The following is a 27,164-nucleotide window of genomic DNA, read 5'->3' as shown; positions in this document are numbered from 1 at the left end:
CATATAGAAAGGGGATAAGGGTATCTGCAGGCCTGGTACATTTCAAAAGTAGATATGTTGATACACTGGTGTGTGATGACAGATGGGAGAGTTCTGCCAAATTGCTGTGGTTGGCTAGTTAAGTTTAGATATGGTTTTAGTGGGTTTTTTATGGTTAGGGACAATGAAAGACAAGTTCAAAATATAAATATATATTTTTACAAGAAAACAATTGCAAGAAAAACTGTTAAGAGGGAGAACTCAAATATAATACTAAATTGCTGGAATACCCCTTTAATGGAAACCTTTAACTGTTCTGTAGAGCAGCTGCATGGATGGGTGATCCCTCCTCCTGAATGAAAATGGCAGTAGAGTACAGTTTGAAGTAGCATATAGTGATTAATTAAAGAGTCTGGAGAAAGGGATGAGTAGTAAACAGAATCATGGGAGCCTAAATAATACATTCAGGCAAATGAACGCATTAAATATGACTGAGCTTCGGATATAGAACGTGTTAATGTTATGTTTGGTGTCCCATGAGAGGGAGGCTATAATAGAACGCTCCTCGTTCCTTCCAATAGGCAGCTAATGCTCACAGTGGTTGGGTGGTGAAGTAAAACAACAGCTGAGTGTCCAGTACTTCATTGATTGTGGTTAAATCCCTCAAGCAATTGTTAGAATTCTAGAGGTGTACAAAATGTTTGGTTAAAGATTAAATAAGTGAACCTTGATTTGGATATCAATGAAAAGTCATGAAGGAGGGATAGTTCAGGGGATAAATGTGTCAAGAATGTGTTAAGTATTTTGTGTCTGTGCATGTTTGTGTGTGTCTGTCCCAACCTTTCCGATAGCTCTTTCAACCTCTTTCTCTCTTCCTCTTTCCTGCTCCCTCTCCCTCTTTCTTTCTTTCTTTTCGCTCCTCTCTTTCATCTGTGCTGGCAGGAGGTTTAAGACTGGAAATCAGATTATATGGAGGTGCTCCAAACTGTGACATCTGGCCCTCTGGCCTGTCTTCGTCTTGTACAGGCTGAAAGACAAAGTGACACATGTGTGCAGCACATATGCACAAAAGAATAGAACATAAATTCACACATTGTGAACTCACGTACAAAAGAGAAATCATTACACACAATCACCATTATGCATGTGTATGGGGTCTGTTTATTGGTCACAGACCCACATATTATACATTTCTCTGTAATGTTAAATTTGTTGTGGGAAGTAGTTACTTCAATTAAATATATATATTTTTTGGGTCGTGTTTGGAAGCACAGACCTTGCTTTGAGGATGATTTTTGCAGGGCATTTCAGTAAATGAAAAGCAGATTATTGATCCACATTAAGCATTTTCAGTCATCACGGCTGTTTACATGGAAACAGAATGAGCCACTACACATACTCTGCCGCTGCTTTATTAAATTATTATCCAGAGGCAGTAATTCTGTTCGTGGGTGGTTTTAAACTTTTAGCCTCCATGGCTCAGACTGCATAGTAACTGCTGTAATTAAGGTGCAGTGGCCTGCTTCATATTCAGAGTCTATAGACGTGAATAAGAGACAGTGGTGAATACTAATAATGAGTCACATGCTTCTTTCATCAAGCTGCCAATAAAACAGTCACAAATCATCTGTGTATATACAAATCAAATTTATCACCATTTTGTTTTTAATTTCCTGTGTGACCCTGCAATTTACCGTCTGACCTCCGTATGGTTCCGTCCTTTTAACACTGGCGTTATCTTCCATTGTCGCAGATGGAGCTCCGCTGAGCGAGCTGTCATGGCCTTCATCCCTGGCTGTGGTAGCTGTCTCCTTCTCTGGCCTCTTCACCTTCGTCTTCCTCATGCTGGCCTGCCTCTGCTGCAAGAAAGGAGACATCGGCTTCAAGGTGAGCTCACTGCTGCCCCCTGCTGGACATGGTAAAGGGAGCACAAACTGTACATTCACAGGGGATGTTACAGGATCTTTACATCCTAAATGTCATAAAACATTCAGTCTTGTTTTACTGTGCCTCACTTGTTTGATTGAATTATTTAAATGATAGATTTGTTGCGTTTCACATTTCAGTGTACCAACTTTGAGTATCAAATATAAAACAAAAGACACCTGTAGCCTATTGCCCTTGTATCCCTGTTACTTTTTCTTAAATGTCTTGCTTTATCTGTCGTGTTTTTATCAGCAGTCCAAAATCCAAATTTTTTGTTTTTGTTTTTTATGTTAGCATCATATAAGCATAGATACTTCAGTATTGATCTGCCCAGTTCTCTAATTTACTTATATACTTAAGTCTTTTGTAAAGAACTATTGCCTCATTGTATGCAAGTGATGCAACCAAATACCCCCAACCCATCCCAGGCTGGCACACATTGTTTCTGTGTTGCCTTCAGCTGCCAGCATGACTCAGCCATGCTGTGTCAAACATCAGCACTGAAGTGAGTGGCTGATGAGGGCTAACAGAGACTGACACAGGCAGGGGGCATATGGAGAGGGAGAGGAAGGAGAAAATCTAGAGCTGCTGTATTGGCTGCTCCTTGTCATTACAAGTTTCCCATTAACATGCTGCTCATATTATGACATCAGTGTTGAAATGTATTTTCATTTCAGTCACACATTTTTATGTTACTAACTCTGTTTAGCAAGAGAATGGATACATTACAGCCCTGACTCAACAGCAGAGTCTTCTGTTAAGATCACTCATTATTCAGATCATTTGGCAATTTGATTGGAGAGAACGAAAACCACGTTTGGCTTTTTGTTGTTGGTTAGAGAGATGTAGAAAGCAGAGGAGACTCTAGGGTGGAGAATGAGAGCAGAGCAACTTGTTTCTTGTTTAGGTATGTGGTGAGAGTCATGTCTGTGTCTCAGCGTTCATACTAAAGAGTGGGAACAGCCTGTGGTAGGCTGATGCTGCAGGGATAACAGCGAGGCTAATGAGCACAGCATGGAGAGGCATTGTTAACAACTTATGGGCTTTTCTTCTGTGTGTGCGCCCACGTCTGTCTGTCCCAGGCCAGATTGCCTCTGCCTCATTATGTGAAAGTGTATTTTAATAACCTGCAGGAACAGTCGGAGTTTAGGTCTGTGTCTGCTTTCCACTGGCTTGCAATTTTCTGCAATGAAAGGATTACAGTTACAGAAAGAAAGCACATTGTACCTGTGGTTACAATGTGCTTTCATACATTCAACATAATTTTCAGTTCTCAGGCTATTGGAATGTAAAATATTTACAAAAAATGTCTAGCTTTAGTAAATAAAATATATGCCTGTTGTCTCCATCGTAGTTCATTTAAATTCCAGGGAAGAAAAGCTGGTATAGTGGTTGATAAATTTTAATCTTTGAGCTTAAATGTTATCAAATCTTCATATTGCTCTCTTAGTTTGGCAGCAAACATGACAGAATGGTTAAACGGTTCCCACTCTTTATCCCTCACTTTGGCACCAGCTCGTCACTCAACAGCTCACTTGTAAGGTGTGCATTCGTGTGGGACTGCAAAAGCACACCGCTGCGCGGTCCAAAAAGCTTCATTATTCCCCTCCGTCGTGGTGCTCTTACTGGAGCATATAGTGTGAGGCTGGATATTAAGTGCTTTCTAAACTGAAGAGCTATGCAACACTGACTCACAGCCAGGTGCTTGCTTTCACACTTCGCTCTGAGGAAAGAGGCAGATGGTTCTCCTGAATGAGAAACCCACACACACACATTCCTATGTATACACATTGGACACATGTAAATACACACAAACACACTCACACACACGCTGAGCCATTCAAAGTTTTCATATTAATCCAGCTTACAACCCACTCCCTTGCTCTCCTCCTTTCTCATTTCCTCCTGTTTTCTCATCACTTTTTCTTTTTTCTTTCCCTCTCTGTTGCTGCAAATAGGCGATAGGCTTGTTATGGGTAACAGTTCATTGGCCGGGGAATGGATGGATGGGCGGATGGCTCAGTGCTTGTGAACAGAGCACTATTGCCAGTCTGGTTCCCTAACATAGCCAGAGTCATAGAAACTGATAACAAGATTGACTTGTTTTACTGTGAGATACTGCTTCATGTGGTAGGACACTCTCAGGACAGCATCAAGAGGTTCTTTGACTTAAGGACCTGATACATTTAATGGCAAGAGAGGAGGACCTGATTTAAGAGATTTCCTACATTACTGTTAATATTTTTCATTTATTGAATACATGGGAGTGTGCTACCATCTTTATACAATGACCAGAGGTTATAATTGTGTGCAGTGGCAGCAAAGTAAAATCTGTCACATACAGCTATTTGGGTGTGTTACTTTGGTGGTTAGAAACACACAGATGTTAGGAATTCAGAGGTTCCCACAGGCATTTCTTCCAGGAAAAGAAGAGATTTTGTTGAGAATCCTCAGCAATACGAATTTATGAAATTCAAGCATACGCACAGTGACTATATTAAGTTAATCTTCAAGGATTTAAATTTACACTTGGCCCAGTGCAGCTGCTGAACAAAAGCGTCTGAGCAATTCTCCTGAACAAAGAGTTAGAGGAGCAAATGAAAATATTAATGCGTAACAATAACGCAATCATATTTTAATTTGTAGGATTCCTAAGGTCTCATATGAGCTCATGAAGTTGTTTACTCTTGACTCACCCTGACAATACTCTGCTAGTCTTCCTTGTGACCTGCCTCATGCTGCAGATTATACAATTTGTCTAGTTTACTACTGTTTCCTTTGGCTATGCGTCTTCTACTACTCTGTTGTTTTTTTCTCTGCATTTATAGCCAGACACGTCTCTGTTTTAGAATAGTTACATACAGAAGGGGAGTGACGACAGATTCTCAAATTGTGAAGCTACATGTGAAGGAAAGGAAGAGACCAGATGTAGGACAATACAAGCTTTTGGTTTTGTATTTTCAAAGAATCAATTAAGTCACAATTAAGTTGGTCTAGGTCTATAAAGCACCGTAACATCACTGCTCTTTATACGTACTGTATGGGGCTTTGGAGGGACAGAATGCTATAGGGACATACATAAATTAGAGAGCAAGGACAGCGGTAGGCCATGTAGAAAAAAAACGGACGGGGGCAAAAAAAAATGGATATGCAAAGGATATGGAGTACAGAGAATGGAACAAGAGGGTCACTGTTTTTCTCTCTGTCTCACTCATCCATCTTGGTGTGGTTGGTGGTGAGGAGGGGGGTGAATCTGTCTTTTTCTGCATAGCTGATGATAGTTCCCTCTGTCTCTTGCTTTGATCTGGGAGTAGTGTAGACACTTAACCTTTATATTGCAAAGGTTATTTCTGGTTATATCTTGTTATAGTGAACAGTATAGGTTGGAACTGCAATTCAGAATTCTGCAGTTACATGGTGGTGGGGCCAAACAGAAAGCTCTGGGCAGAGTCAAGTCCCACTCACTATTATTTATCACAGTCCAGAACAGGTATTTTGTGGACTTTTGCAACTACAGTATTCACAGTTTTTAGGAGTTAGTTTTTTCACATTAAGAACCTTGGTTTGTATGTAAGTGTATATGGGGAAGAAAGAAAAGACACAAGAGAAAGAAAAGCTTTGTGTACTAAGTCTGAATAGCAGTATGCATTAGTGTGTTCCACTACAGCATCTTTGCAGTGACCCACACAGTACACAGCACAATCTACATGACTTATGTATACGGCTAGGTGGGCGTGCCTCAATGCATCTGAATGCCCTCACAGTTGAACCATTGTCTCCCACTGTCTCGGTGGTAGGATGATTGAGAGTGGATGACTAATCTCAGCTTGTATCTTTTCGCCAGGAGTTTGAAAACACTGAGGGAGAGGAGTACCAGGCAGACCTCTCCGCCCTGGCCTCGCCTTCCTCCCAGAATGGCCCCGAGGTCTACATCCTTCCCCTCACTGAGGTCTCCCTGCCTGTCTCCAAGCAGCCTGGCAGATCCAGTAAGACACTGCGCAACACCCTCCACACATAACACATCAAATTTATATCTTGGATTTTTATTGACCTGTTTTTGAATTTAGTTTTTCTTCATCTCCTTCCCTCTAACTTTCTGCTTTGCTTCCTCATGCCTTGCTTCTCCTCTTTTATCTGTCCTCTCTTTTCTGTACTGTTTCCTGTGTATATTTCAGTAGTCAGAACTAATTCCTAGCTTTTGTAGGAAGAGTGAATTTCTGCTACACTAAAAGAGACTGTTAAAACAAGTTGTTACTTCTCTGGAGCATACCGCAAGTGGATTATGGAACATCTTTCTAGGTCTACTGACTTGGATGAGATAAAACCGAGTAAATTTTTCCAAGCCTAGTTGGAATAGACATGGCCTCTTTCATTTGTTATCTTGTACTATATGTCCCTCCATTCTTACCCTCTCTCTCAACAAGGGACAGACATCTGTCCATTGTGTAATGCATTTAGAAGTCGACCTACTGCAGTGCTGCATTGCTTATTGTATCTAAAAACTACAGCCCACTGGAGAGGAAGGAATCTGACCTAACCCTCCTTACATTATGTCTGGAGCTCTATGCGTTTTCTTAAGTGCAATCCTTTATGACACATATTCCTATTTTACTTGATTCTTACATAATCCAACATAAGGATTTCATCACACATCCATATTATGTTGGTGTGTTTAATTTGTTATTTATATTCATGATCCATCCTGGCAACATCACAGCCTGTTTGTTTTTCTTTTTTTGTTTTCTTTTTTTTTCTTTAGGTAATTCTGCCTTAAATCCAGTCAAAATGTGTGCATGCATGTATGTGGCGTGTGTATGTTTCTATGTGAATCTCGGTGTAAGCCATATCCTGGGTGCTCAAAGTGCCTCTCCCTGCATGACTCACTGGCTGTCTGTGCTGCACTGTGCTCAGCCAGAAGGGAGGTGAGTTGGGGCTCAGCCTCCCAGGATGTGAGCTCCAGTAATGATTGGACAAGGCAGCCTCAGGCTCACAGCCAGTCACTAGCCTCCCCTCTGTCCTCCATAGCTACCGCTGTATGATTGGTCCAGGTGTTGCAGGGTGAGGAATGGGTAAATGGCGAAATCAGACGAGATTGTGAAAGAGGGAGAATGTCTCCTTTCACTGAGTCAGAGGGAGAATGTTCTATTACTTATCCTACCTTTCTTATGTAAAAACAGTAAAATGTGCTATTTTTATATACATTTCTTTACATGTATGTATTGTGCAGACTTCGGTATTAGAAGTATTGTGATTTTATCATTTTTGCAGCCTTCCAATTTGCAATTATCCTAAGTGTGGGGAAATGTGAAAAGACTGAGAGGACAGGAAATAGCAGGGACGTGGCCATATTTTAAAAGCATGACATCAATAAATGACAGGTCAAGGACTGAATGGGCTCTTCCATACATATCATGCATGTCACATGTCATCCACCCCCACAGTAACATACACATGTTGAAAATGAGGCTAGTAATTGCATATTGAACAAAAACACCAGTTGTATGACATGCTAAGCATGAATGGTGTATTCTATATGAATCAAGCATTACTCATATAGGCTCATATATATGAACATACAGGACAATATTTGCCATTGATCTTACAGTCCTGTTTTTTCCACTTGTTGCTCTAATCTTTTATTCAAGAGGTCATGTAAAGCTTTCAAACCCACTACAGAGGCTTGATGTATCAAAATGAGAGTGTGAAGCCATTGGGCCCACCGATCCCGCAGTCCCACTGGACCCTAACCCCTTTTCTGGGAATGCCATGAGTAGGACGGGAATGCACACTCACGCTCACACATTCCACATTTGGAATAATACCACGTCTTAATTTCTTTCTCTCCATCAGGGAGGGGTGGTGGAGGCTCAGGGGGCTGGGGTGGAGAAGTGTGGGTCTGTTATCACCGTGACAACCTCTGCCCAGCGTTCTAGTGGAGAATGGGCCTTGTGTATGTCTGTATATGAATGTTTGCGTGTTTGTGTGTGTGTGTGTGTCCTTGGTTCACTGGGTACCAGGAGACACTGCATGAGCGTGTGAGTGAGCGAGCCAAACAATGGCCCTGATTTAGGCCGACTGGGCAGTGGGTGAGCATAAGGCCGGGCTGAAACGTCCGTGGAACGCACCAGCGGAGGACTGGCATTATGGGCAGAATACAGTGAAGGGTCTGTGACAGAATGAGGAGAGACAGGGGAAGGGTGGTGGCATGCACCAGGACCTAAAAGGGGGGAGGGGAGGCTTTAGATAGGGGTGGTGAGAGTGTATGACAGAGGTCTTTTCTGCATCTGACAGAGCAGTGTTTGTGTCCAGTTTGGCTGAGGAATGCTGCTGTCCTGGGTGACAGGGGGGCATTATGTGGGCCTTATGTCACTACTGGGTATCTTGAAGCTGCACACAGAGCTGGCGCGTCAAATGGCACACTACCGACATGCGTGACGGTCACACCAGGCGTGATGACCATGAGCAGAAAATCTCAGCACCCAGGGCAGAGATCTTCAGCAGAACTCCTGCATTGACACATCAGCAGATTGGTCCGCTGACTCGAAGTTATGATAAGTTTCTTTCTCAGTCTATTTGCTTTAGATTTAAATGTAGTCCGTATAGGAACCAAGGATTTCAGTGTTTGCCTGACAGCTGGAGAGCTCTACACAAGGACAGTATGTGTGTTTGTGTGTCCCAGTTGGAGGATGAGCTCAGTGCAGACGGTGAGAGGCAGCGTGGCGAGCTTGTTCAGCTGTGCGAGGGCTCGGAGGGTTAAATCCTGCCGAGGCTCTCTCACACACACACTGTGACCGTGGGCTCTTTTCTCACATACACACAATGAGGCTAAGACGCCCGGGGTTGGGGCTGGGCCCACGGGCTCTCGGTTCTCACACTCTGAACCAGTACTTCATCCCTGCCTGGGACTCAGACTCGGTCCCTTTCACGGTGCTCAGAGTGGCTGGCCGCTCCACTGCTCCGTCATCATCATCTCCGTTCTTTAAATATGCGGATTCATGGAGGTATTTGATTTTTGTGCATGACTGTGTATAATTTGCAGAATAGTGCTGTGTGTCTGTAGTGAATTTGTGTGTGGCTGCTGTAAGCTTCTTTGAACTCAAAGTATTGTTTAAACTAATTGGGAAGTAACAAGTTTGAGTTTATTTGCCTTCGGGAAATCTCTCCTCTTTAGTTGGTGCGGCTTTTTGTTGGGGAAAATGCACATTTATTCTTTGGCTGAGATCAATTTTTTTCTCATCCTATCTGTATCTGCAGTTTCTCTGCTTTGTAGGGCTCTATTTTTATTCTATATCTTCAAGCAATTCCCTTTTTTCTCAGTTTTCCTTACTTCATTTACTTTGCTCAATATGTTGAAACCCTTTCTTTTCAAAAATGTTTTTTTTTTCTCTTAATAACTCCTTTCCAACTATAGCTGTCTCATTTTTTCCTGTTGAAAAGTAATCTTACGTCTCTCACTATTCCCTTTCAGTCCAGCTGCTGAAATCATCAGACCTTGGCCGCCATAGTCTGCTCTATCTAAAGGAAATTGGACATGGCTGGTTTGGCAAGGTAAGACATGCATTTTTCATTCTTTTTAAAACATAGTGACAGTATTTGGGTCTGAAACAGCACATTTGTACTCATCATCACTACTTTTGATTGTCAGCTGCATCTATCCTTACTGTACTAATTGTACTCTGTTGTGCTTTCTGTGTGGAATGCGAGGGTAATGTGATGATGATCTCATTCCAGCGAGGCTAATCTTTGGCACTTGTGTCAGGGTGTTGAAGAGCTGAAATTCACAGTCACAGTAAATTCCTTACAATTTACTGTACAGTACATGCTGCTATAATGATTCCTAGATTTGTCCGTGTACCATTCCCATTCTAGTGTCCTTTTTCTTTCTTATTCTTTCTCACTTTATAACTGCATGTTGTTGCTGTTTGTGGTAAAGTTCAGTCCACATTCCTAGAGTTTGGTATAAAGTTTGCCCCCCCCGCGATGTATACTTATTAGGTTCTGCTGGGTGAGGTCAATGCGGGCCTCAGCACTACCCAGGTGGTGGTGAAGGAGCTGAAGGCCAGTGCCAGTGTCCAGGATCAGATGCAGTTCCTGGAGGAGGTCCAGCCATACCGGTCAGGTCACAGACAAATCAGAGAATAAAACAAATTAGATTAATAAATTTGATTATTGATTGTAAATCTGAATATTTATTGTATGTATGGCCTTTGTGCATTTATACTTACTCAAACCCTCTTTCCTCTGTCAGAACCCTCCAGCACCCTGCCCTCCTGCAGTGTCTGGCACAGTGCTCAGAGGTTACTCCTTATCTGCTGGTCATGGAGTTTTGCCCTCTGGTGGGATCCAATCTGATGATAAAATTTTGTTTATTCAGTCTTTCACACATATCTCATTATTTCCTTTCTTGGTGCAGTGTCGTTTCCAGTATTCATAAGCTCACATATTCATTTCTTTCTTTTCTCCTCTCAGGGCGATCTGAAGAGTTACCTCCGCAGTTGTCGGGTAGCTGATTCTGAGACTCCTGACCCTTTGATCCTCCAGCGAATGGCGTGTGACATTGCCTCAGGGCTTCTGCACCTTCACAAATACAACTTCATACACAGGTACAATATATGAGTCAGCGCAGCTCTATTTACCTTCACCAACATGAATATTAATGCCCCTGAAAGGAAGGATCCACCTGAATGGTCTGTGTGCCCCCTGCTGGTCTCTCCTTGCAACAACATCCTGGTGCTGCCTGAGTAGTTGTCACAAACTCCAGCATCAGTGATTTTGTTGCCGGGGGCGAGCCCCTCTCGCTCTCTCTCTCGGGCCATGTGGTGGCTGCCATAGCAACCAGTCACTGGCTGCCAGGCTAAAAAGCTCCCTGTTTGTGAAGGAGGTGAGATTAAACAAAGTGACATAATTTAGTCTGTCTTTACATACTCCGGTGAGAGGAAACAGTACATGATACAGAACATGTGCACATTTCTTGCTACATTTTAAGTAAGGTTAGTCATAATACAATACAGTGATACTATATATTTTAATTGATGACATCAATATTGTTTGTTTTAGCAAACAGAAAAATCCTGAAAGCCCAAGTTCAGATATAGTCAAAACTAAAAGACACTTTCTGGTACATAACACACTACTTGATGAGCATGTATCAATGAAAAAACAGTGCTCATAATATTTTGATCCAAAACATTAAAAAAAATACAGAATAAAATAAGGGTATGTTTATGCACAATGTTTTAGGCATGTTAATCTCAGGGTTTCTTTCCTATGGCAGTGACTTGGCCTTGCGAAACTGCCTACTAACTTCGGAAATGTCAGTTAAGATCGGAGACTACGGCCTTTCTCACAGCCGATACAAGGTCAGACTGACTTTTGATAATATCAGTATTTTTTTATCAAATATTTTTGCCTTGTCACCTTATTAGTACTCAAATGTTTTTTTTGTTTTTTGCTGTTTTTTTTGTTCTGTAGGATGACTATTATGTTACACAAGACCAGATTTGGGTGCCTCTGCGCTGGATTGCACCTGAGCTCATAGATGAGGTCCATGGAAACCTACTGGTTGTTGACCAAACCAAAAGTAGCAACATATGGTGAGATATTCCAAACAGGAAGTGACAAACAGGAAATGTTATTGCAGGGTTATTGAGATAACTATACAAACATCATTCTTATCCATCCAAATTATAGAAATGGTTTAACATAGATATTGCTAGAATATTTTTTATGGTGATCATCTTTTGACCATTTTTGTCTTTTTCTTATTTAGTTGTGTGAGGGTTTATGCATGTAAAACTCCTCCTTTCCTGTGACCTGCTTTTATCATGAATCATCTTTAGGAAGTATATGAACAGCAAAGAAATACTTAAAATGAAGAAGGTTATGAACTTAACTGCTTGTTTAGAATGTGGCCATATCTGTGATATGAGCTGTGAACACATGTAATGATTTCTTTTCCTGTTGCAGGTCATTGGGAGTGACTGTGTGGGAGCTGTTTGAGCTGGGAAACCAGCCGTACAGACACTACTCTGACAGACAGGTGCTGACATATGCTGTAAAGGAACAGCAGCTCAAACTACCCAAACCCCATCTTCAGTTCCCTCTGGCTGAGCGCTGGTGAGACATAGTTGCCTGCCCACATACACTCGGGGAGACATACTGTGCATACACATGCACAGACTGACACTCAGAATGTAACATATCATGAGGCCACATAAGATTTTGGACATTACTTGACCTTCAAGTCTTACTGACCAATTCATTTCTAACTAGTCACTGTGTCCTGTTTTTAAAATCATTTTTTGTTTATGGTGGTGCACCAGTCTACTGTAGCCATATTTCTCTTTGCTAGCAAGAGCAGATGATCAATATTCTCTCTATTCTTTATGATCCCCTTGGCATCGACCAGAGTTGAATCACCTCATTCATCTTTACCCGGGAAGCCAGCCAAATACTGTTTTTATTTATTTATTTTTCAAAATTGTTCCTCACTAAATTAAACGCAATTGGTACCAATGCTGAAGAGACACACACACACAAGGAGGAATGTAAACATCTTCTAACTATGTCAGCAACTGCAGTGCACCTCCTTCATATACTGTATGTTATTGGCTGGTGCCATAAACAAGATCTAGGTGTTGCTAGAAAGTGCTGACTTCAAAAGTTCTCCTTAATCTCCTCTCTCCCAAATAAAAAAACAATGATATTCTTAAGATATATAAGATATAAATAAGTGCCTCTTTGTGTATTTCTATGAAAACTTGAGGGGTCTGATTATAATTTTGTTTCTCCTCTAATCTCTTTTGCCTCTGTGTATTCCCCTTCTCTCCTTTCTCACCAGGTATGAGGTGATGCAGTTTTGCTGGCTGCAGCCAGAGCTGAGACCCAGTAGTGAGGAACTACACCTTCTGGTCACATATCTGTGTGCCAAAGGCTCCAGTGAGGCTGAGGAGGACTTTGAACAACGCTGGAATGCCTTGAGACCCAACCTGCTTGGTAGTACCTCCCACACTGCTGCATCCACAGCCCTAGTCCTGACCCCTACACCTGCGCCAGCTGATGCCTCTGACACAGACCAAACTCAGGCAGTGGAGCTGGCCTCCTCTGCATCATCCTCCTTCCCTCTCCTGGAACACTTCTCTGACAGCTTCCACTCTGACACAGGGGACGACCTTCTGACTGTCACAGAGACCAGCCATGGTCTCAACTTTGAGTACAAGTGGGAACAGGCCCGAGCTGAGCAGCCGTACTGCTCCTCATCCACCAGTGGGCCACTGGGCCAGTGGAACCCACATTACCAGGATATTTACTATTCGAGCAAAGGGAGCACCTCAGGGGGCTGCAAAACTGACAGCCTGACCTCAGGCATATCGCCATCCTATTATGAACCCGAACACCCAGGTGTGGTCCCAGTGTTGAGTGCCCACAGCCCCTCAGTCAGCAGCGAGTACTACATTCGGATAGAGGAACCAGTAGAATGCAACATTAACCTGGATGACAGCGTTGTGGACTACAGTCCAGGACTGGAGGCCAGTAACAGCAGGTTGTCGTCTGAGAGTCGGAGTGGTTCATCCATGGCACAGCCCAGTGCTTACTGGTCAACCGCTGACAACACCAAATCTACTGCCTATGACTCTGATTCAAGCCCTACTGTGCAACTAACCATGAAGCCACTTCTGAGACAAGCATCCAGCACCAGCCCTGTAAAGTTAAGCCACTCCCACAACTGCTTCTCATCCAATCAGGATGACACGATCTACTGTGAACAGTCTTCAGCATACAAGACATGCCGCCAATCCCATATATCTGAACTGGATACATCACCAGAGTCCCGATCAAACCTCGTCCATCCAGTGGGGCATTTAGAAAACACACGAAGTGTGTCACAAGCAATGAGCAGCCCCAGCTTAGGCTTCTGTGATCCCTACCTTGAAGCGAGCACAGGTCGTAGCACGGTTAATGAAAGCTGCCATAACATGGTGGGTCCCCTCAGAAAGACGCTACCTGTTGTTAACCACATTAGCATTGATGTAGGAACAGACGACGGCCTGCTGGTGGGCCAGCGGGGAGGTGAAGACATTGAGGATGAGCTTTTCTCTGAGGGAGATGCTACTAACTGGACCTCAAACCATTCAGCAAACAATAATAGCCTGAGCTTTGACAGCAGACACACAGGTAATGGACACGACAGCTATCTGGACTTTCAATATGCTTCTGATTCTAACTCAACAGAATTATGGTCTTTAACCAAAGCCACCACGAGAACCTTCAACAGCTCCAGGCCCTCTGGTACTTTGGAAGCAGAAGGAGCAGACACTGGTTGTAACGCTGCTAGTGATCCCACTAACTTGAGTTCATACATTCACTTATGTCCCAAAGAAAAAGAAGAAGCCACTCAAGTGGAAAGGAACCTAATTGCAGAAAATCTAAGAAATATTGATTCTCATACCAACTCAAGTTTTAATTCCAGAGATACAGAAGGTGGAAATGTGGAGGGAAGATATGAAAAGCAATTGCTGCTTAATGGAGAGAGACTGTACTCTGAACCTAAGATGATACCTGAGACAACATATATAAAGTCCCCATCCTCTTTCAAGGATCCTCAGGCTGGTCAAACAGGAGCCTTGTCAGATAAGCAGAGAGGTAACATTTGGGACAGGGTTTCAACAGGAAAATCTGTTGGTCTTGGAGACAAGAGGTTAAACTATCCAGAGACATCCGAAAGTAGCAGAGCACTGGATAGTAAAGTGGGGGTTAGAGAATCCGGCATTAGCCTGGCTGAGCTTGGCGACTACAGTGAGGATGATGATGATGACATTACAGATATTACATCAGGTATCTTTGCCGACTTCAATCTAGATTATGCTGAGGTAGAGGAGGAAGAGCTAAGCCCACTAAAGAATCCAGAGGGAACTCCTGACTCTGTAGACACCCTTAACTTGTCCTCATCGATGGCAAGCCCCTGTGATCACGCCTTTAGCCCTGATCCCTTTAATACCCCCATATTGCCCAAATCCCTGGACAGTGGCTATGACACAGAGAACAATGAATCTCCAGAATTTATTTTCAAAGAGCTTGGAGATCCCCGGGGTGGTGAGAGGAGCCCTATGCTGGGTGGAGAACCTGAACTCGTTCTGCAGGTGGGTTTAGGCCAGGGACTCTGCACTACCACCAGTACTTCAGAGCTACAGTTAAAGGGCCTTACCGATAAGAACCCCTACAGGGATTCGGCCTATTTCTCAGACTATGATGCTGAAAATGAGAGGAGCCCTCAAGAGGAAGGCAGTAAGTTCTTTGCAGGTCCAACTAATCATGCTTCACTTCACTTCCATGCTGAGAAATTGAGCTCTATAAGAGATGATTCTATCGAAAGGCAATTGAGTAAGGAGGATCATTTAACCAATCTGAGACACATCAAAAGTTGTGTTGTGGTGAATCTCTCAGAGGCTGACCGTAGTTCACCACATGGCCTTCCCACCCCTGGGCTGTCCATGCTGTCACCGTTTCCTCCGCAGATGGGCGGCTGCCTGACCAAAGAGTCAGCCCCCGCAGATGATGATCTCGGACTGGAGACAGAGCACTCAGGGGAGGAGCCTTCCTCAGAGCTCAGCTCCTCCATTGTGTCTGAACCCTCTTCCACTGTCCAGGAGGCCTCAGCTAACCACGAGGAGGGGAACAGGAGAGCAGAAGATTGCTCCCTTATCCAGTCTTTGAATTCTGACTCCACCATAACTGACTGCAGAGATGAAGCCCCCAAGGAAAGTGAAAATGATGATGGATCCACAGAGGAGGAGGAGCTGCCCGAATTCAATCATGTCAAGGAGGAGGTGGAGGACAGAAGGGAGGCTGTGAGAATAAATGAAGAAGATTTTGAGGACATAGATGCAGAGGACTGTGACTCACAGGACAGTTTATGCGACGAATCGAACGGCCCTGTTGACCTGTCCACTTCCTCATCGTTGTTGGAGCTGTGTGGAGAAGACGTAAGAGCGCCGCTGGAGGAGGCAGAGGATGAAGATGACTCTGATGACAGCGAGTCTGATGAAGAGTTAAGGACCTACAACATCCAAGATGAAGAGAGCGAGGAGAGTGAGGAGGATTTTACCACAGTGCCAGTGGTGGTAAGCGACTGCACCAGGGCTAGACATCTCCGCAGCCTCCTGAAGATGCCCACTCTGCTCACCCAGTCCTTCTGTGATGAGTTGGAGAGGAAGAAAAAAGCTGTGTCCTTTTTTGATGACGTTACAGTGTTCCTTTTTGACCAGGTATGACACATTACTTGGTCAAAGCTGTGCAATGTGTATTGTCTATTAACAGTTTGATCATTTTATTGTTTCAGAGTATGTGAGGAATATTTTTGCTTATACCTTCCAGGAGAGTCCCACGGGAGAACTGGCTGACTACACCTTCACAGGAACAGAATCCAGTGGGCAGGAGTCTTCAGAGGCAAAAACCTCTGACCACCAGCCGCAACCTGACCCTCAGCTTGAAGCTCAAGCCTGTGAAACATTCTGTGTTTCTGAAGAGACAGATGGGAACAACTCAGAAGAGGGTGAGTTTGTCAGTTACATAAAATGCTGTACAGAGTAATCCTCATTGAGTTATCCTGGATTATTCACTGTAACTGTCTGTGTGCTTTCAGGGGGGGGTTATCAATGGGAAGATGACCTTTCATTTAAGCCCTGCCCACCTTCCCCTGACACCATACCTGAGCCCCAGTCCTCACCCACATGCACCTCCAACAGTCCTGAGGCTCCTAAACCTGCTGCTGTAGCACTTAATCGTTTTATGGTCTCACGATTCTCAATCACACATGTCTCCGACCCCCACATGGGCTCAGCAACAGGTCTGTACTAACTGTCTTTCACACACAGTTATTAGCACTGGAAACATGAGAATCTTTGAAATTCATAAGGTTGGAATATGTTCTTACATTTATTTCCAACAGGGAACAGTGAAGAAAGTCCAAAAGATTGAGTGCCCCATGTCCCTGACTGGAGGAGGACGGGTCCAGGTCCTTCTTAACACAGAAAAGCAGCATTATTATATCTAGATGTTTTACAGAGTTTTATTTTTATCGACATTTGGGGCATCTGACCGCGGTGACCCTTTATGAGACAGTGCCTCATATTGTAGTGAAACACCTTTGATGATTTGCACACTTTGTTCTTTATTTTAATTCTGTGATGAAAGATAGCTGCTGGTATGGCAACCAGGAAATTCATTTAAAATCTTATTATATTGTTTGCTGAAAAACAAAACATCAGTATATTAGTTTTAACTTAACAGTATTTGACAATAACTTGTGCTCCACGCAGCATCAATTTTTGTTGGTCACCTTATAGGTCATTTAATTTGTGGATTTTAAAAGAAAATAAATAAATAATGTAAGGAGAAAAAAAAAAAGAATGACATGACAGTCTTTAATAGCTGCTCCTCTCATTGGCTGCCTTGTTCCATCTGCTTACCATTGATCTGGCATTTTTAAAGACTGTTACAACTCTCATAGTTGGAGCCAGAAAACGATGCTTGATGATTGTTGCATAAGATGCTGCGGTGGATTTCTAAACACAAAATTTGACTCTTTTAAACAGTCAGTGATGGTGTTTGACACTTAATTTGTCCCTTAATTCAAGTCTTATCCAAATCATACTGATGGTGGATACAGTGTGTTATGATTCTAGAAACATAATACAGGAAATCAAGGTGTTGTCCTTCCCTGATCACTGATCATCACCACCACTCACTCTGGCTGATAATGACATACAGTATATGTCTACAGTTGCCACATTTGTCTGAAGCACTTTGTTTAAGCCAAACTGGGTCTTTATTTGTAGAAGTGATGGCTCTGTTGCTCAGCATCTCCCCACCCTGGAATGAAATACCTAAACTTGTGAGATTCCCTATTTGTGTCCACATTGCCAGCTACAGGTTCACATTATTTTGTGTTTTAAATTACATTTCATCAGCAATAGAATGACACCAAAAGGATGGAGGGGTGTTTCCTCACAATTCATTGGTGTCACGTCAACATGCCAGTCATAAATATTGAATGTCAGTTATCATTGAAATGCATTTTGTTCTACATCTACGTATTGTCCATAGTCTCATACATGATGTATTCTATTACAGTTGTGCTGAATGCCTGGGTCTGAAGTGTACAAAAAAAAGACATTCAAAATTAGGACATATCTCACATATTGTATGAATGTTATATCAACATGTAGCAGGTAGCTTGACTTGAATTACTACTGCTGTATCGACAGCTCCCTCCCCCTCTCTCTCCTGCTGTAGCTCAAAGTGCCAATTCTGTTTCCTCTCACCTTGCCTTTTGAGTTCTGCAAGAAGAGAAAACATTGCTAGTATTTTTGTACAAGCATTTGAAAAGATGCAATCCAGGGTGATAGTCTCTCAAATTTGCCAAAGAGATATTACGAAGCCCATTGGCTATAAAGTGGCAGACACTTTTTGGAGAAGGTGAGGTGGGTTGTTCTATGCACCGGTAGTAACATCATTGCTGTTTCCATTTCTCCCTCACTCATGGCTATTGTACTATCCCAAATGAATAAATCCAAATACTTTTTCCCTTCTTGTGTCTGTGCTATATCTATCTTTACTGATGTCAAAGGAGTGCAATTTTCTGTTCAAAAAAAAAAAAAATCTCTATCTATATATCTATATCTATATATCTATATATATATATATATATCTATAGAAATATATATAGATATAGATATATAGATGACATGACACAACACATAAAAGTATGACGTTTGTGCCCATTTAGATTTATTTTGGACAGGATAATTTATATGCACTTTCTGTACAGTACAGATATAATACAAACAGGGACAAAGGTGAGAAATGGACAAAATGAATGCTATATAAAAGTAAAAAAAAAAAAAAAATATTTGAAACTTGCTGCCTCAATGAGCTGTGTAATAAAAGCGTGATCATGTCACTCAGTGTAAAGGACTCATCCATGGAAAATTGACTTTTCATGATGTAACTTGAATAAGTGCAGTCTAAGAGGCATTTTCAGCTCACTGACATCCATACACATTCTTGCTTTTCCATCACATACAACTTCACTACTGTCCCCACACATACATAAATGCCTCTGCTCTAAGCTCTTCTCCCAGGTGAGTGTATAATACTGAAAATGAATGATCAAAAGCTATGATAATACTGTACCTTATCTGATAAGCTACCACACCCGCAAAGCTAAATATTAAAAAAAAAAAAAAAAAAAAAAAGGTCCATTATGTATGCACTGTATTTTATCTCCCAACAGCTTAGATATCACTGAAATTCAAAGAGAAAAATAGAATAGCAGCTCTAAATATTCTTGTATTATTTTGGTGGAATTTGCAATTGCACTGCACTGGAGCTTGCTAAGCCAAAAAAAGTAATATTACATGAACACAAAAAGGAGAAAGACTCCCATTGTACAGAATGATTGGGTCAATGTTGCATGAATCCTATGTTTAAAAAAAAAAGAAAAAAAAAAAAAAGTAGAAGGCACAGTTCCCACATTGAAAATCTGGGTATACTGTATCACGACTAGTAAATATATAGTACTATATCACTTAACAAAAGCAGAATTACAGTTTACTCAGCAACTGTCTACTTCTAGCTTTCTGGGGTAGTATCCAGTCTACACTTCAATGCATATTACTGATGCACTGAAAACTGTAACTGACCCTCTTATATTCACCCTTGAGTCTCACTTGAAACAACTCATGTAAAGGGTGCCTTCACTTCCCATTAATGTAAATAATTCTCAAATGAAATTTACAGTGTACAGTGCTGAAGAAAAAAGAAATCCCATAGTAGCAGTGCAGATAAATAATAATGTGACAGAATCACTAGTGAAAACTATTAGCCATACCTTATCCACAACTGGTGTGATCTAAGTAACTAATAAAATCTACTGTCATACTTGCACTTGAATGTTCAGGCTGAGACTTTCAGTGTTTGTGGAAGCCTTTTCAAAACATCAGGAGAGTTAACTGAAAATTCTCTGAGTGAATTTCCACAGTAAAGAAACTAGATTCTTAGTAGTGTAACATGGTATTCGAGGTGACTTTTTTTTTTTTTTTTACTTTTTGTTTTACCCCCCCAGTCACACAACTAAAACGTGCCAGTGTTAACCATTTTCTATCTCCCTTAATGAAAATAAGGGCCCATGAGTAGACAAAAGGGGACACCAGGCCGCTAGTAGAAGATGGGTGCAGATCGGTCATCAGTGAAGGTGGGCCGGAGGTAGACCTCCAAGGGACGGTCACTGTGGGGAGAGGAGGGGTGGGGCAAGGAACAGTGATAATTAGGTTGAACACGATACAAAATTTAGTGAGATACATGGTCAACTACGTAACCACACCCAAAGAAATCTACCTTTCTTAAGTTTTATTTCTTAAAGTAAGCTGCAGTATCTATCATGAGTTTTAGCAAGCATGTGGTGAAAAAACTATAGGACAATTTAAAAAAAAAAAAAAAGAGGAGAAACAGCTTTCAACAGGCATGCATGCAGGGTTAGTGTTTTCTCTGAATAATATTGTGTTACACACAGAAAAAAATCATCAGTAATTCTTTTACAACCCAAGGCCTGCTGGATTAACTGAAGCCACATCCAGTTACATCCATGGAGGCCAAAGGACAGAAAAGACCAGTGATTTCCAGCATCCTACTGCAGCCAGACAGCCAATGACAGAAGAGAGAACCAGGCGGTAATAGAGAGAAGGAGAAATGTGATTGGTTGGCTGAGAGGCAATGGAGGCTGGTGACTTACGGAGGTCCTGTTCCCTCAGAACCGGGACAATTCTGGACCCAAACTGGAAGGTAAAGAGAACCTTTGGGTTTGAATGGCTCATCTCTCAGATCATGCATGGGTCACATTTTGTAACGACACTGCTGGTTAGTCTGGTGCAAGATGAACATACTGTAGGTTGATATTAATAACTGTAACTGAAATGGGGGATGGGAAACAGAAGTACACACTTCATGCTCAACATGCCATATACGGTACAGTATGCTCCTTTTCAAACACTAAACTACGAGAGGTAATGTGTCTGCAGCTCATCTCAGTGGACACACATTTTACCATAAATGCAATGCAATCAACAGGCAGGTGTTCTGAAGTACTGTCTGCTAAATGAATGCGCTGTTATTTCTATAACCCAAATATAACTCAAACACAAGCCAAAAGAATATCTAAAATACAACCAAAAAAGAAGGTAAGCAGGCAGGCAGAGTTCAATAAGCATACTCTACACAACACCTCTACACAACACCACCACCCACACACACACACACACACACACACACACACACACACACACAGAGCCTTTTCCTATTTTTTTGTACAGTGACACAGAGCAGCACAGATGCCATGGGTGTTACTGGGGGAGGGGTAAGGATGAAACCGCATGCTTAGGACACAGCTTCGGCTTAGAATGATTCACACAAAGGTGGCAGTTTTGAAAAAAGGAATTAACTGACATTTTCGGGGAGGAAAAAAAATCTGTTCAGAGCTTTGAAAATTTTGAAACATGGAAACAAAACTGAAAATGTCATTGTCACTGACAGAAAAGATTTCTCGTCAGACCAGACTGTTTATTAATATATAGAGATATGTTTTATTTAGAATACCTTTGTAAAAAGTCACCATACATTCAAGGTCAATTTTTAGTATCACATTTTCTGGTTTCCCTCCACAGCATGCATAAGATAAACACTTCAACTAATCAGTAGTTTCTCATTGTTTCTGCAAATCTTTTGTTTTATGTTACAATAAGGACAATAAGTTTTGAAAAGAAAAGACCAAAAACTACATAGCCACTCAGGGAATACAATCATAAATAACACTGAGAGCTGCAAAAGCCATGGTTGTCATTTAACCTAAAACTAATTCACAGCTGTTATTGAGGATACTCAGCAAAAGATCAAAGACGTCCCCCGAACTCACTGTAACTTCAGAAAAAAGACCAAACTGAAGGTTACTGGAGTGAGGCATTTTATTTTAGCTGACAACTCTGGCAGTAAGACCAACCAAGATTGGCGAAAAAAATGTTTCTGTGGGACTAAGGGTGTAAAGTTTGACAGAAATTTTATATTAAAACATGTTTTGCAATGATCATAATACAGTGCAATTTGGTGGACGAACGAAAACAATTCATATATATAGATATATATATATACGGTTTATTCTTGAAGCTCGATTGGAAAATTTGCTTCATTGTACATAAAGTATGTGTTTAATAGAAAAAGAAGAGAAGCAAAGTAAGGCAAATATGACACACACCCTCTGGATGGAAAATAGCACTGACACAAGGAAGCACAGCGCGACCTACGGGATCTCTCGGAACAGAAACATAGTAATCTGCTGCACAGCCTTACTTTGAACAAAGCTTTTTCTGAGCGTGTGTGTGTTGGGTGGGAACTCGATAATACTGGGCCCACATGTGCTTAAAAAGGCCATTCAGCCAGTGGCTTTAGTACAACGACATTGAAGTCTTTTGGCACTTGTACAGTACATGAACATGTCCTTTAGTTTGACAAAATGACACAACCATGTACATGCATGAAAGACAAGCAGTAGCAAAGGCAGTCTCTTGAGAGATCAGTCCGTGATGGTGGACTGTGATCAGAGATAGCATATTCAGAGTCCATATCGCTGCATGCCGAGCAGGTAGGGCCCGCTCTGGCTCTCTCGCTCAACGCAATCCTCCACCCACCAACCGCTACTGTCCACACCGACACCACCAGCAGCAGCACCCAGGATGGACGGAAGGAGGAAAGGAGGGACCCGGGGAGGAAGAGAGGACAGAAAGGAGGGATGAAACTGGCCTCTTCCACTTGGAGAAGGGGTGTGTGTGGAGGCAGAGGAGGAGATAAGTGGACAGGAGGGAGGCTAAGAGGAGGGAAAGATGGGGAGGAAGAGGCCCCTGTGCTATCCGGAGCTGTCTGTGTCTGTCTGTATGTCTGTTCTCACACAGTCGAAATCAATTTGCCATCAGGACTGTCACTGTGGAACAAAGAGAGAAGGAAGCTTGCCAGGTCGGACACACTCAGAGAGAAATGGAGAAAGACAAGACAGGCACAAGGAGGCAGAGTAGAGTTTAGGAGAAATGTAGGTGGGGTCAGGAAATCGACTCCGCCCCACCTACAGCTACAACTCCAAACACACCTGCCGTGATCAGGAAGATTAGACTTCCAATTCCCTCATCAACACTTTTTTTATCCAGATATATTTGCTGGTTGAATATTTTTGCCCATATGAAGCATTATTTACTGAATGTTTGTTTCTACCAGTCACTGAAAAGTAGACAAATACTACAAGATACTGTTGATGAGAAAATCATCAAGTCATCTCCTTAGCTGGAGGGACGTAGTGTTAGATTAGTCTGTTAGGGTGAATACACCCTCCAGGACAGTGTTGTTTCAAAAATACTGATACAGGAAAAAAAACACACACACACATTCAGAGCAGACGAGTATGCAAAAACAGCTTGACACTGGTGCCCAAAGCCCCAGGCTGACAAGCAGTGATGACTGAGATGAGGTCAGCATGATGTCTACTGTCACAACATGTACTCCAAACACCAGAACGAGTGTACATACACTCAAGGCCAATCCTCTTCCTCACAAACACATACACACACACACACACACACACACACACACACACACACACACACACACACACTCTCTCTCTTTCTCACATAGAAACAAACACATTTCTGTAATGTACACAAGAATGTACACCCTGATTGGACAGAAACAGCCACAGCGTAATTCCTAACCCTAACCTCACACAACCCTTATTGAGTAAGCAAGGACTTGATAGGATTACAGTAATAATACTGAGCAATAATAATAAGAGCACTCTGACTATAAACTGGAGACACTGACCCCACTAGACTGCATTCGTAACTTTAAAGAGCTATTAAAAAAAGTAAAGTAAGCAAGAGCAAAGAAGAAAGCACAAAGAAGACACAGTAAAAAACGTTCAAAGGAAACACTGTGCAAACATCTGTTGAGTTGGGGATTTTAACACTATAGCTAAATTAAATGCTCTGGTTGAGCTTAACCATAGAGTCCTCATAAGTCAGCCATTAATAAACAAAAAGAAAGTTAAACATCTTATTGTTCTAGGCCATTGGAATACTTCTGCCAGTTAAAATCCACCGAACAAATGCAAATAAAGATGTTGTACTTTTATCTAGTTTGTTTTCAACACCCCATCACTGTCTACTATCTGTCTTAACTTTTTTTCATCTATGATTGGCTCCACCAGTTCAACAGCATCATCATCATCATCATCATCAACAGCACACTAAAAAAAATGCAGCACTTTTTAGTATCCATACTGACTTTTAGTACTATACAGAATGCATGCACACTTTTTAGAGTATACTTCATTTTTTCCACAACACTACAAACTCAAAACCTGCTTCGCATGTGTATGTAGCTTTAAATTGGGACACTATATATCTTAAGCAGCTGCTTTGCTGTCTCTTGCATGTTCCAGCTTGTGCATGCAGTAGTTCAGGTAAAATGTCATTTATCTAAGTTGTCTGGTTCTCATGTCTGCTTCTTAGGAAAGTTCACTACCCCCACTAAACTATCCAAGTTAAACACCTCAGATGGTAGCAGCAGTCATACAGTATCAGTCATTTCTTAGAAGGGGGTAGAAAATGCACTTACCTTGTGGCAAAGCGGCCATCGTAATCCTCAATAGCAGGCTGAAAAGACAAAAGTAATATTCTTTACCTTGTGTGCTTGTATCTTTGGAATTGAGTTACCTGCTGTACTTAGATACAAACACTAGGTGGCAGCAGAAGCTGAGCAAAAGTCTCCCTTTTCAGTTACTGCAGGATTACTCATATCCAATTATGCAACATTAGACTAAACCAGATGGGGGCTACAAATTAACTGAGCAACTGTAACAAGTGCAGAAACTGTATTGTTCACGGGTGCTACACATGCTAAATTGTACCCACCTGTGTGCCAAAACCTGCCATGCTGTAGGGGCGTGGGCGGGTCTGTGCTAGGCTCTGTGCCAGCAGTCGGGCGGTCAGGCCGTAGTCAGGTGTAGGCAGTGATGCATCGCTCTCCAACAAGTTCCCTGTGCTGCTACTTTTCCCATGGTGCAAACTAGGAAGGTAAAAAAAAAAAAGGCCTCAGACTTGGACTCATTTGGGCTCGTTAAGTTGACATGCTGTTTAAGAGAAAGGCAGCATACTTCACTCTGAGCTTATCGCTGTCGCTGTCAGGCAGCACACGTGTGTAGGAGAAGGGGAACCAGCCACGCCTGAGAAAAGTGAGGATCTCGTCAAACTTACATTCTACTTTCGCCGTACCCAAATATTTTACCAATCTCACTGTATGGATTCAGGCAAAACAGAATAAATGAATACATTACTTACATCTTGTTCTTTTCATTCTCCCCATAGTGCCAGCCATCACGGGCTTCAGGCACTAGCAGGGTAATGACATCTCCCTCGGAAAAGCTGAGCAGGGTGCTGTTGTCACCTGCAGCATGGGAGAAGATGGCCTGGACACGGGAGCGCCCATTCTTTTCCAGGCCTGCTGCCATGGAACTGGACCTGGGAAGGGTCCGTGTCTCACCTGAGCAGAGTGCAGAGTTCCAGAGTCACAAAAGCCCTGAACAGCTGTCTGTGGTGCTAACTAAAGGTAATATTTATGTCTTCTTAGACACAGTCAGCGGGCAGATGTTTTGAATTTACCCTTTTGTACAGCATTTGTAAACATCCATATCACTGCCAGATTAGCTTGTTCGGATATCTTACCCACGGGGTTCTTATTCTTGGCGGGGGCAGGCCTGCGAACAGGGAGGGTGTTGGAGTAGACATCGCTGACCTGTCTCTGAGGCTGAGCCTGGGACTGGCCCTGCGCCTGAGTCTGAGGGGATGAAGGCCTGACTTGAGACACAGACATAGTCCCCCCATCCGTCCAATATTCTTCTCCGTGGACTCCTGTTGTCCCATTGACCATGGACATACCATCAGGGCCCATAAGTCTCTGGAATAAACAAGCAGACATATGGATTCAATGATAAAATTTGTAAAAATGACTCACCCTGTGCAATACTACAGCAGCCATCTCAAAATATTTAGATTAAGCTAAAGTGATAATATGTTGTGATTAACATCTGCCGTGTCCATATTAATTCATCTTGATAAAAAGATACATTCAAATTTTGGAGTTGAGTTTGGAGAAATAAATTCTTGTGAGAGTTCACCTAAGTCTGGTCTGTCAGCTGCTGCCCAGCATGAAATGTAGACTCTAAACAGCTCATTAACTTGAGTGGCATCTTTAAACTGAGACTAGAGAGATGTCTCTCTGATTTGCTTCATTATGGAGAGCTGAAGGGGTATGAGCTGGCATTAGGAAGGAACCGTTAGCTCCTTCACAGTGGTACTACTGAATAAAATGAAATGAAGTACCCGCAGTCAAGTTATACAGCACTCATTAGAAAATTTGCCATCATTTTTAACCATGTGATGTTATACTCAAAGCTGTCACTACAGTACATGATCAAAACTAAAATTCAAGTATTTGCTCTGGCTTCAAGTTAGCCACCAACAGGTTGGCTAATAATCATTTGGTTATCCATATTAAACAGCAGCATATTGGCTCAAACATTGTTACCTTATCACTAAACAACAAATTAAAATAATAATTAAAAAAAAAAAAAAAAAAGATAAACTCACTGCTGGGTGTCCAAGGCCACTGCCCATGAAGACGGCCAGTTCTGGGGGCACAGGAAGAGGCTGGGCTCCAGGGATGGGGTCTGAGATGACCAAGTTGGATTTGGAGGTATGCAGGGGGCTTGTGCCCCCAAGGGCAGCAGAGCCCATCTGCTGGGCTAGGAGCACAGCCCTCTCTGGCAACTTGTTAGGGTCTGAACAGGCCTGTTGCCACACTGGGATCTTCTGGGTCAGAAGGTCTTTACCCTAAAAGAAGGAAGGAAAGATTGAAGAAATGCAAGACAAAAATAAATAAATAAATAAAAACATAAAGCATGCAATATTAAGAGAAAAGAGCTGTTGGTGTGGTTGAAATGTGACCACAGAAAAACACTCAGTTAAGAGATTTCTTTGCTCTTACCTTCAGTTTCCTGCCTATTCTCTAAAAACACTCAGTTCTCAAAGATTTTTCCTCACTGTGTATCCTTGACCACTGCCCTTTGCACAGCTATGATAATGTGCTGCGTGGGTGAGCCAGTGGGACAG

The 27,164-nt window shown here is 42.3% G+C and overlaps 2 protein-coding genes across 5 annotated transcripts in view; one reads left to right on the top strand and one right to left on the bottom strand.

Moving 5' to 3' along the window:
* aatka (apoptosis-associated tyrosine kinase a) overlaps positions 1-18,484 on the top strand; it is a 28,696-nt gene extending 10,212 nt beyond the window's left edge. Inside the window, exons 2-14 of one of the 3 annotated variants that reach the window (XM_041063246.1) lie at positions 1,733-1,866; positions 5,750-5,891; positions 9,374-9,453; positions 9,901-10,019; positions 10,154-10,241; positions 10,375-10,508; positions 11,180-11,264; positions 11,377-11,498; positions 11,872-12,021; positions 12,746-16,169; positions 16,279-16,456; positions 16,547-16,750; positions 16,853-18,484. In XM_041063246.1, the coding sequence (XP_040919180.1) occupies positions 1,733-1,866; positions 5,750-5,891; positions 9,374-9,453; positions 9,901-10,019; positions 10,154-10,241; positions 10,375-10,508; positions 11,180-11,264; positions 11,377-11,498; positions 11,872-12,021; positions 12,746-16,169; positions 16,279-16,456; positions 16,547-16,750; positions 16,853-16,881 (4,889 nt within the window). In that variant the 3' untranslated portion in view covers positions 16,882-18,484. Of the gene's footprint in view, positions 1-1,732; positions 1,867-5,749; positions 5,892-8,333; positions 8,907-9,373; positions 9,454-9,900; positions 10,020-10,153; positions 10,242-10,374; positions 10,509-10,699; positions 10,787-11,179; positions 11,265-11,376; positions 11,499-11,871; positions 12,022-12,745; positions 16,170-16,278; positions 16,457-16,546; positions 16,751-16,852 lie in introns of those variants that run through there. The other 2 variants (XM_041063243.1, XM_041063245.1) reach the window with 2 other exon arrangements.
* Positions 18,485-19,961: 1,477 nt separating this feature from the next.
* The window catches only part of baiap2a (BAR/IMD domain containing adaptor protein 2a), a 49,512-nt gene continuing 42,309 nt past the window's right edge, over positions 19,962-27,164 (bottom strand). Inside the window, exons 8-15 of one of the 2 annotated variants that reach the window (XM_041062919.1) lie at positions 26,643-26,885; positions 25,719-25,950; positions 25,335-25,536; positions 25,151-25,219; positions 24,909-25,062; positions 24,613-24,650; positions 20,696-20,738; positions 19,962-20,191 (exon numbers count right to left, since the gene is read on the bottom strand). In XM_041062919.1, the coding sequence (XP_040918853.1) occupies positions 20,711-20,738; positions 24,613-24,650; positions 24,909-25,062; positions 25,151-25,219; positions 25,335-25,536; positions 25,719-25,950; positions 26,643-26,885 (966 nt within the window). In that variant the 3' untranslated portion in view covers positions 19,962-20,191; positions 20,696-20,710. The remainder of the gene's footprint in view (positions 20,192-20,695; positions 20,739-24,612; positions 24,651-24,908; positions 25,063-25,150; positions 25,220-25,334; positions 25,537-25,718; positions 25,951-26,642; positions 26,886-27,164) is intronic. The other variant, XM_041062918.1, reaches the window with a different exon arrangement.

Source organism: Toxotes jaculatrix, chromosome 18 (assembly GCF_017976425.1).
Source record: "Toxotes jaculatrix isolate fToxJac2 chromosome 18, fToxJac2.pri, whole genome shotgun sequence".
In the NCBI taxonomy this organism is placed as follows: Eukaryota; Metazoa; Chordata; class Actinopteri; family Toxotidae; genus Toxotes; species Toxotes jaculatrix.
Note: the sequence above shows the minus strand (reverse complement) of the source record. Positions and strands in the feature narration are given on the sequence as shown.